The sequence below is a fragment of the Belonocnema kinseyi genome, chromosome 7, assembly GCF_010883055.1.
Source record: "Belonocnema kinseyi isolate 2016_QV_RU_SX_M_011 chromosome 7, B_treatae_v1, whole genome shotgun sequence".
Classification (NCBI taxonomy): Eukaryota; Metazoa; Arthropoda; class Insecta; order Hymenoptera; family Cynipidae; genus Belonocnema; species Belonocnema kinseyi.
In genome coordinates this window covers 2387151-2398348 of record NC_046663.1, presented here as the reverse complement: position 1 = coordinate 2398348, position 11198 = coordinate 2387151, and the positions used below count along the sequence as shown (strand labels likewise).

At 35.0% G+C, this 11198-nt stretch overlaps 1 protein-coding gene and 1 long non-coding RNA gene across 2 annotated transcripts in view; one reads left to right on the top strand and one right to left on the bottom strand.

Moving 5' to 3' along the window:
- Positions 1-7238, top strand: part of LOC117177253 — a 121281-nt gene extending 114043 nt beyond the window's left edge. Inside the window, exon 3 of the long non-coding RNA XR_004467683.1 lies at positions 6802-7238. This is a non-coding gene — a long non-coding RNA (uncharacterized LOC117177253). The remainder of the gene's footprint in view (positions 1-6801) is intronic.
- Positions 3365-11198, bottom strand: part of LOC117177252 — an 11670-nt gene continuing 3836 nt past the window's right edge. Inside the window, exons 2-4 of the mRNA XM_033367833.1 lie at positions 7353-7442; positions 6991-7233; positions 3365-4115 (exon numbers count right to left, since the gene is read on the bottom strand). Of these exons, the coding sequence (XP_033223724.1) occupies positions 3800-4115; positions 6991-7124 (450 nt within the window). The 5' untranslated portion in view covers positions 7125-7233; positions 7353-7442 and the 3' untranslated portion in view covers positions 3365-3799. The remainder of the gene's footprint in view (positions 4116-6990; positions 7234-7352; positions 7443-11198) is intronic.

The following is an 11198-nucleotide window of genomic DNA, read 5'->3' as shown; positions in this document are numbered from 1 at the left end:
TTTAATTAAAGAAAAGGTTTAAACAACCAGCGCATGGTCCTACTAGGAGCATCCGTCATATAAAAATGACACCGGCTCCCAGTAGAACTGCGGCAAATCACACACTAATGACCACGTCTTACCGCCGTTAGATGAGTGGTCACAGGGCACGATGAAATTACAACGACTGGCCAGCGAAACCCTCGTTTGTCTTGAGGACATAAAGCGATCTAAGGATGACAGCTTTTTGCATCCATTTAGCAAGTGCATTGGCATATTTTTTTCACGCTGCTATGGCTTTAAACTTATGAATCAGTGACAGCTTCGCACCTCCTTGAGCACCGTTCACAGTGAAAATTACTTTAACCAAATATTTTAGGTACAGTCCTCGCAGCTTCTGTTTAAGGTCTTGATACCTCTCTTCCTCATCGTTCTCCTTAGCAGTGATGTTGTAGTTGGCCGGAGCGCAGAATTTGATCACGAATATAGTTCGTGTCCTGAGGTTTTTGAGAACGATGTCAGGCTTCGAATGTAAGACGGAGACGGTTTTCCGATAATTGCGCTTCCAGAAAATTTTGCACTTCTCGTTTTGAAAAAGTCAGTCTATCTCCCTCGGAGAGTTCGACAGTTCAGGGTCGTAGCCAGCAATGTAAGAACGACAAAGATGGTAATGACGCCAACTTAGGGCCGCATTATGTTTATAGAGATACGTAGTTCACAGGTGGGCAGGAAACCGAGATAGTATGTGTCTTAAGTACTCAGCGTGTGCATGACACGCTCTGTACCTATTGCTGGGAACTTCTTGGCATACAATGCAGTCGCGGCATACTAAGGAGAAAATTAAAATTGACCTGGCCAGCGAAAATGAAACCCTCTGTACCTGAATTAGGCCCTGATGATTTAAGAAAAGCTAAAGTTTGCTCTTTTGACAAACCCTGTTCTTTAAAATTTATGTAAAAGTTTTCGTGCATTTTCTTGTCAAGTAGCTCTTGGTGGAATTTTTCAATCTCTGCTTTCTTTACTTCCGCTTTTAGAAAAGAAGCATCTACAAAGAGTAATGCACTTTTGTCACTTCTTTTTTCAAAATACAGGCTAAGGGTCACGGCCGCCTGCTCTGCGGTTTTGTAAAGAAACGCTCCTTTGCCGCCAATCATCTCGTTGTTTCTGACAATTTTTAGGAAAGATTTTTTAACATTTGCAACCACGTAATCTGTTCGTAGAACAATTCGATTCTGAAGTCACTGGAGATTCAAAAATCCGCGTCGGCCTTGGTGGCGTGAAATGTAAATAGCGGAATAGACAATTTGATATGCAAGCTCTTATGCGTAGCCATGATTTTATGTGTAGCGATTTCAACGCTGACACAAGATGCTTGTATCTGTCCTCGGGAACGCCAATAATCTTTCCTTTCTTCAGATGAATCTTGACAGGTTTGTTCAATCCAATGTCCATACCAACCGTACCTGTGTACTGCTTGACGATATTTAAAGTACTCTGAAGTTTGCTTTAACCAGAAGCGTAGATATTTAGGGAATCCATATAAAATACATGCGTGACCTTATGCTGATGAGGATCAGTGTTGCTACAGAACTATGCAGAATAATTTCGTAGTGCGAGGGGTAGAGGCAGAAGTGCGACGCAAAAAAGCAAAGGACTTACAGTGTCGCCTTTAAAGACGCCCCTATGGATAGTAAATCTAGTTTTCCAAAGAGCATCAATCACTTTATGCGTTTCACTATGTGTGGATTAAGTTTCAAGCTTTCCAACATAAAGAAGATAATTCTATAAGATGTTGAATCGAAAGTTTTCCGGTAGTCAACCCAGGCTATTGACAGGACACGCTTATGGGATAATGCGTCTTTGCACACGTACCTATCAATTAACAGGTTCCCGCGCCATCCTGCTACACCTTTTTTAGAGTCATGTTGTTTGAACATCTCTATTCACACAGGCTGAATTCTTTAAACAATTCTGTTCTTTAGAATTGCTGTAAATATGTTATACAGTGTGTCCAAACAATTTATTGGCCTCTAATTCTCTCGATTGGGCAGGCTGCCTTTTTTCGGCAGGAGTGTGTTGCGTCCTAACACCATCCACTGCGGAATCGATGTTTCCGACTTTAAATATAAGGTGAATATGCGGGCCAGATGTTGGTCTTTAAAAGTAAAATTCTTCCTCTAGAAGTTCTTGATACCATCTGTTCCTGCAGCAGAAAAGTTCTTCGAACCCCCTAGTGCTTTTTGCACCTCTTCAGCAGTGATTGATGGACATTCCTCTTCAGATGTTGCAAGATTATCGCAAAACTCCTTAAAGCAGATAATATTATCAGATATTCTTTCTTCTTTTTTTTGAATCTTGAAAGGTTTTAAGAGAATAATACAAAACTAAAATTTTTCGAAGAATTGCAAATGATTTTTCATTTGAAAAAATTAATCTTAAGGAACGTTGAAACATATTTCAAAATATTTTAAATAGTTATTGAAAAAACCGCTCAAGGAAACTTTAAAAGTTTTCCAGAAAATGATAACATTTTCTTAAGATTCCAAGATATAATTTCAGGAACTCTTTGAATAATTTTTTAAAATATTGAGGCCTCCTAACGATAGGATGCCAACGCACGCGTTCGACTAGATGATACTTAACCAAAAATATAAATAATAAAAAGCTAACCGAGAAGTTAGCGCCAGAAAAGTCTTGCTCGCAGAATTGAACAAGATGAAGTAAGGAGTTGGCCAAAACTGAAGGATGCTCGCTCACTGCATCGAATCATGAAAGTGCTATCTCGGGCGAAAAAAACATGAAGATAGAATAGGTAGATAGCCCGAGGTAGAGCTTTCATGATTTGATGAAGCGGCGAGCACCTTTTAGTTTTGGCCAGCGTCTAACTTCATCTTGCTCAATTCCGCGATAAATACTTTTCTGGCGCTAACTTCTCGGTTAGCTTTTTATTATTTATATTTTTGGTTTATATTTTTTTTTTATATTTTTGAAAATATAAGTTCTTAAGGAATTTTCCAAATGTTGAGTCGATGAGCCAGTCCGAAAGTTTTAAAAGCATTTATAAAACATGTTAAATTTGAAAAGATTTCAAAAACGTAAAAAATAGATCTCATTTCTGAAAAGTAGTTTTACTTTTAGAAAACATGTCCCTTGGTAATTGACGAAGTGAATTTTTCCAAAAATTATTTTTGCACAAAATTTTATTTAAAAAATATACATGTGACCGTCCGCCAAGAAAGGGACCTAATGCGTTAAAGCTGAATATTAAAGGACGGCCGACTGTAGCAGATTCCGCAAGCTATCATTTTAGTAGTGGGGCTGCTTCTATAAAAATTGCCCCCTCCACTTACGACAACACCTTCATCCGTCGTATCCGTGAGCTTCCCTCGCATCGGTCCGCTTCGGCTGTACTCAGCATTTATTTTGATATAAATGTTAAGAATTTATACATTTTATTTTATGATTTTTTAAACTTATTTTAAACTATTTTTTACAGTTTTCACACGAATAAAAGTTATTTATTATACCATTATTAAATTTGCAATTCTCATATTTAATATAGGCATCTTTTAACCATTTTGTTGAATTATCATTATTTTCAATGTCCTCTTGTTTATCATTCACTGATTTGTTCAAATTTAGTCTTATTTTCTTTCTTGGTCTTCAATCAATTTTTATTAAATACGAGTTTTATAGGTGACTTTAAACACAAATTATGAGAAGCATTAGAATTTAATTTTTCTTTAGATTGGGCTATTTTTAATGGTTTTTTCGAAGCATCGACGAATCTGGGTCCAAGTGCTTGCAATTGTTTTGAAACTTACGGATTATCATGATTATCTAAAGTCATTTCATCTGCAAAGTCATTACAATCTAATGGTATAGACGACTCGTTTTCGTGTTCTTGATTAATATTTATAATCTGTGCTGTAGTATCTTTACTAGTTGAAGGCCTCAGAAGAAATTGGCTATTCACTGTTGCTGTAGCTTTATGTGTCACTCCATTAAAAATTTGTTTTCTATTGTACGAAGAATTTTCCACATATCCATGACATATTTTGTCCGAATTCCATCCTCCCAGCTGTTCCACCTTTACAAAGTCTGCCCCTGAATCAGCAAGAAGTGTGGCTCCTGTCCTGCGATAAAAATGAACTTTTGAATTTGGTCCCACTTGAAAATTAAACATTTTCTTGGCTTATAGCCTTTAGAATTTTTTTCAAAAAAGCTTTCAAATCGTAAAATTTACCGATATCCATCTAGTTCTTAATACTCAAAGTTTTTTGAGTATTGACCAGATACTCCATGGCGTTAAAGGTTTTAATTTTTATTTTAGGTCATTGAAATATCTTAACAAATTCTTTTCATGTCAACTGAAAAGGCTAGTCTTATTTTCAGTCAGCCACTTTTTGAAAGCTTCGTATACTTGTAAATACCGATCTGCAGACTTTTTTGGTAATGTCTCAGTATTTATGATTAACTTCGCCTATTGTTACCACACAATAAAACTTTTGCATATTTTAATGGGATGAGACGAATTATAAAAATATTTCATTGAAACTATCAAATTATTTAGGTATAATTTTAAAAGATTATTTTATGTTTTGAAGTTTACAAAATATATAACAAAAAATTTAGAACATTTTCTAACAAATTTTTTATTTCCAAGGATTTTTCAAAATATGAAGAAGACTTTTATATTTTCAAAACATTATGGAATATTTAAGGCATTTTTCTAGAAATGTTATAAAAAATCCAAATATTTGGTTTTAAACGTTTTGGGTTTAATCAGGAAAAATATATGATACACAACTTGAACGAACGAAAGTTATCAATCTAAGAATTCCATTGCCACAATTATTTGTTTAATTAATCAAAAATTCAAGTTTCGAACCAAATGGCGTGAGATACCGAAAAATTATGGTAAACCAGTGGCAGCTTCTAAAAATTCCTACAAAATTTATTTGAACCATGTTTGATAGGATTTTTAATTTTAGTTCCATTTATGACAAATATTATAAAAAAATTTAACATTTGAATTTTTAACCACATGAAACAACATATGGTGAAAAAATGTTGGAAGAATTTCAACGCATAAAAATTCCTGCAATATTTTTCTGAACCGTTTTCTGACATTACTCCTTTTTAAAATTTATTCTATGAAATTGATATGAAAAAATCGAAAACTTTAATTTTACTGCAGAAGACGTGGGGTAGGATGTCTGAAGAAAAGATTGTAGTGTTTTACATATATCAAAGAATATTAATTACTTCGTCTCTAATAGCAATTTTTATACGTACGTTTCTTTATACTTATCCTTACTGTCCTTGTTTGAGCTTCACTCAATTTAAAGATATTTTTCTCTTTTAAGGAATGACAATGAGTGACTGCGCGCACTTTGCTAAGAGTCCCGTTAGTCAGTCGACTTCATTTACACCCCCACTTTTCAGTGTGGGCCCAATCATGATCTAAGAATACACGGTCTAGCCACACGCACCTAAAAAAAAGTTAACCAATAAGGAGCAAGTCCACCACTTTTAACCATATTGGATAAGTGAGCGCGCGAGAATGAAGTATATTTGAAAGGAAGTAAATGCAATGAGCGAAGATTGTAAGTAAAAGATCAAAAAATTATGTAGTTTATAAATAAATTAAATTTGTTTGAAAATAATGAAATTTTTGAGATGCGTAATCTAAAGTATAAACAAATATATAACATCTAACTTGTAATATAGAAGAAATACTCAGAAATATGGATAACATAACCTCTCAATGCACCTGAGGAATTGTACCTTTTAACGCGAGTGAAATAAAGTATTATCCACCTAAGGAGAAAAAAGAATATTGTTTTCGAGCTGAAAGCAGAAATAAATAAATACAAAATATCGATATCATATCCTGTATTATGATAATATCCGTTTTTATATTTCGTATATACATAAGCACTAAATGAGAACAAAAGAACCCTATCAGGGTACACAAAGTCACATGTTCAGATCTTATATTCATATGAAATAATGATTTCAGTAATATTTTCAAAAGAAACCCCACTATAATTTTCACAAAGTTAATCTTAACACGACGAGCTTTCAAAACGGATAACGTCAGCAGTGTCCGCTTCTTGCATGTTATTTGAATATTGAGAACTTTCACAGGTATTGACATTGATTTACAATGTAGCCATAATTCATGATTTCAAATCTTTTGAGTGAAGACTGAGACGCTAACAGTTGCTATGGTAGCCAAGATGGCGAAAAGTGGCGGAGTGCGAATGGGGACGAAATTGGGGGAGCTGATGGCTAGACCGTGTATTCTTAGATCATGCGCCCAATACCTTTAACAGGCGTCAGTTAGCTTTTCATGCTTAAGTATCGCGCAGGTGTTTTGACAATTTCCGCATCTCAACGATCATTTTGTAATTCTCATTCTTTTTTTTTCAAATCAATTACCTTTCTATGAAAATAGACATTTAATCCGTGGCTATACTGTTTATAATCCCTTTTCACTGTGCACAAATATTCACGTGTGTTATAATTAATAAATGAATTTTATCGACAATGACGCATTTCTTCATTCAGGGTCTTCAGTCATTATGAGAAATTAAGTGAAACAGTATTTTCAATTTAGAACAGTCCTTTATATTCATATTAATTAAAATAGAGATTTTTATTCTGTGCTTCATTTGAGTGCTTTTTCCTAATCAAGTAGACGGATATAAGACTATTTGTAAGTTAAAGTACATTATTAATTCAAAATATTCACTGATTCATTATATTTTCAGTCGATAGAATAATTAATTTTATGCTTACGTTTTCTTTTTGCAGAACTATCTGCTCCACGTAAACATGATACAGACGCAGACAATTATCATCCAATCATTGAAATTTATAATATTGAACATCGCGCTACTTTAGAAAATTCACCCCGAGAAATGTATATAACAGTGGAGTATGGTTACGTCGGATTAGATGAGAACCACGAGTACGTCCTTGGAATATACCCACCATATGTACCTTCTTTGCGGCCATTCATGGCTCGTAGAGCGGATCTTGGAAATAGATTTGGAATAGTTAAAGTAAAGTTGGAAGGCAACGTTGCCAGACAGGTTGTACCAATAACGTCTACCGAGGATCCTGCGTATCATCATTACCACAAGAAGGGCAACCGAGTTAACGTTGTTCGTGCCAGGTTTCACTAAACAGATATGATGCTGTGCTCGGTAGAGTGGCCATCACTGGGTCGAAATTCGTTTCAAACTACCGAAATAAATGAAATGTATGAGAAAACACTTTGTCTCAAAACTTTTGTGACCTAAATACATTATTACAAAATATAAACGAAATCTTTTTCTTGAAATAGTGCTAACAAAATTTACCTTCTAAATTTTTTTAGAATCCGCACGCCATTTTGAGTATGATCGGAACAACTAAGGAAGTGTGTGCGGAAATCTATAATATTTTCTTCACTGAAGAAATGGAACAACATACATAATGAAATTTCTTAATCTGTAAAATAGTGTTTTAAAATGTTTTAATATTTATTTTCTCCACTCGAATTTAATTCTATACTCCCAATATATGAAAGATTTTGGTAATTGAAAGATCTGAGAGGAACACGTCTGTAGTTTTGAGTGTGCTTTGTGTCGTTTTATTTGGCCCTCTAGTCATATTTTTTCAGGTCAATTTTTATTTTTTTAATAACATATACCAATACCCAGGCGGAAAAGTCTGATATTAGCCAGAGTACACGACCGGCGCAGTACCGCGCCAGTTGTAATACAGAATAAATACCAGTACTAACTATTAGTACTGCGCCAATCATCGGTATAGTACTGGCTTAAGACTGGCTGAGTACTGACTGGCATTGCCGGTAGAATATTGGCGCAAGAATCCCGCCAACGGTTGGCGCCATACTAGTTTACAACTGGTCCATTGTTGAGCATCACCACTGGTAAAATACCGACACAGGAGTTTCGCCAATGGTTGGCGTGATACAGGTATACTACTGGGGCAGTACTGATACGTATTACTGCTCAGATACTGAAACAAAAGTTCAACCAACAGTTGGCATTATACTAGTCTACTACTGGCTTAGGAGTAATATGCATTATTGGCAAAATACTGGTATCGGCGTTTTGCGACCGATTGGCGCACTACTGGCCGCATACCAACTTTAAGTTCTGATTAAAAACGGACATAAGAGTTCAGCCAGTGTTTGGCGAGATACTGGGTCCACTATTAGCGTAGTACTGATACGTATTACTGGTCGAATACTGATATAAGAGTGCAACCCACGGTTGACATCATGACGATGTACTACTGACTTAGAAGTTGCGGGTTAGAAGTTGCGGGTTGCCTATCTTCATCGTTTCCATTATAGTTCTACATGGACGCGTTTTCAGCTACGTTCGGCGTCAAACACAATATCCTGTTTCTCTTTCTTTCATAGTAAACTGGCAGATAGAAAGAGACAGAGTATTGCGTAAAGCCTCCATGTACTATTAGTGCTCCTCTGTCGATCTACGAGAATGACGGTGGGAAGAAAGTGAAGAAAGCACGCTCAGAGTTTCTTTGATCGCAGTTTCAACTGGCTTCGAATTTCCCAAATTTTAGATGTGTATTTTATGTGTTACCGTGACTTACTTGAAGCAGATATCGCTGAGAAAAGTAAGTGAGGAAGCATTTTAGTGTAAAAATAATGGGAAACTTGTATTTCAAGTTGAGAAACGTCGACAGTCAGTTGCATCACACAAATTAAATGTATTAGTTTCTCATTTTGTACGTTAGAGTTTTTATTGTTTTTATTTCTAAAATTAGATTTCTAGCATGATTTTTAATTATCGATATTTGATACAAATAATATTAATTTTGGAAAATGGTGAACTTATAGCAGTGTTAATTGTTAAGTTTGTCACGATGTGCCTCGCGTGAGAAATAAAAAATAAAAGAATTAAATTAAATTGTTTATTTCTTATTATTGTATTTCTTCTCAGTTTCCACTTATCGATTGACTTCTTCGATTGCGCAGCTTCAACCGGCTTCAACCGGCTAAGAATTATTTTAGCTTTTGCCATCTACATGCTTCTGTGTTTTAATGAAACACGATATCCCTGAGAGAAGTAAGTAATAAAACCATCTAGTGGAAACATTATGGAAAAAGTGTATTTTGAATTAAGAAAAATATCTGTTATTTCCAAAATTAGACATATATTATAGTTTTTAGTTATTGATATTAATTTTTGATAATCGTTCAAAATAGTACAATTTCAAATTGAAAGCCTTAATAGTTTAAAAATTTGTAGTGCGCTGTTTCTAAGCTCTCAAAGGCTTGATAATCTTACATTTTTTAGTTTTAATGGCTTGAATTTCAGATTTTGAGTTTAGTTGACACCTTGTAATTCAACAATATTTACTTTATGTTTATGATTCTATTTTTATATTGTTTTCTTTTTACAGAAATCGATTTGCAAAAATTTGGAAATGTAGTAGGAATGTAATGCCTATCTATCACCCGCTGGCTCTCTAAAGCAGAAGATCGAGAAGGCGGTAAGAAGGATCGAAACAGAAACTAATGAAGAAAATCTGAACAAATTGTGAAAAAGTTAGAACTGCGAACTTTAGTTCATTACTGTTAAACAAAATATCTTATAATCTAGCTTAAGTATCCAATAATATATTCATTTTTAGATTTTTAAAGTCCTTTTGTTTTTACCACTAATTTTTAGAACAGAACCTGATTGACCTTATGGTTTTACCAGTAAGTCGCCAGTACCATCAGTACGTATTGGCCCAGTAATGCAGATCAGTACACAATTTAAATATCATTAGTCAGTACAGAATTTAGTTATCATTAGGGTTTTCAGTAGTATCGCACCAGTACCAACGTTATTTAATGGTCCGGTACTACAAATCAATACATACCTTCGTTATCACTTGGAGCCTATCCAGTACCTGCTCAGTACTAATCTGCAATAGTGGCCGAGTGATGAACTTCAGTGCTGGCCCAGTACTATAGGTCAGTACCGCGCCGAGTTTGCAGTATTAGTTCAGCCGGTACAAAGCCAGTAGTCCTGCCAGTATTCTAAATGTACCGTGTCAGTACCGAACTCCACTCAGCGATACTCACACGGTACTGCGCCGGTAGTAAATTTCCCCTTAGGTAGGAAACTTCATTGCCCATATTTTTAGTCCTCCAAATTAATGGAATGACTTTATTAGTTTTAAAATTAATGAAGAAAATGTAATTTTTTTCTGTAATCTCAAAATACGCATTTTTTGTGTTCAACTCGCCATAAGTTCCACAATAATAGGAATTTTGTAATAAAAATTTCAAAACATATGTATTATAGAATTTCAATGAATTGTCACTAAAAATGTATAACGATTTTTAATCTTCTCGCGGCGTAAATTAGATTTTAGAAGTTTCAAACCCTTCGGGAGTCGAAACAATTTTCGAAAAATAAAAATTAATGGTGAACTAAGCGTTCTTTTAGAATTCAAAGAAGTTTTTTTCAACATATCAGGCAATTATGTTTTATATTTTTAAAGTCACTATTTATTTAAGAACTCAGCGCTAACCGTTCGTTGTTATACATATGTGTTATACCAATCGTCCGCCCCCAATAGGGAATTGACTACTGGCGCAGTACTGCGCCAGCACTGGCAGCGTTCGCGCAATATTGACCGCAAGTACTGGCGCAGTCCTGGCAGGCCCTTCGGATGATAACTATGTTCGGTACTGGCTTTCAAGACTGCAACAGCTCGAAATACTGTAAATAGACTGTTAAACTAAAGCTTTATTTCAGGGCTAGTTTCAGGTATTACAATATGATCCGCAGAAAAAACAGCCTCGAGAGGTAAGCACTAAAATGATACAACTTAAGGTACCCAGACTCATTATTTGATTTTACACTGAAAACAACAGCATGAAGTTATTAAACTCAAAAGCTGAACGCGAAGAAAATGATACCACAGAAAAACAGATCTCTAGTTTTCAAAGTGAACTAACGTGACACGGAGGTTCATTTATGATCATACGAAAACTCTGAATGTGCACGATGCGTCATATAAAATTATCCCTTTGATAATTACAAAACAAACATGTTTTTGTAAAGTGAGCTTGGCGCTAAATCACGTTTTAGATTTTTGTTACTTTATTTTCTAGGGGAAAAAGTTGATGATCTTAAAAAAAGAGTTCATTTTCCCATTTAAAAGGAAAACAC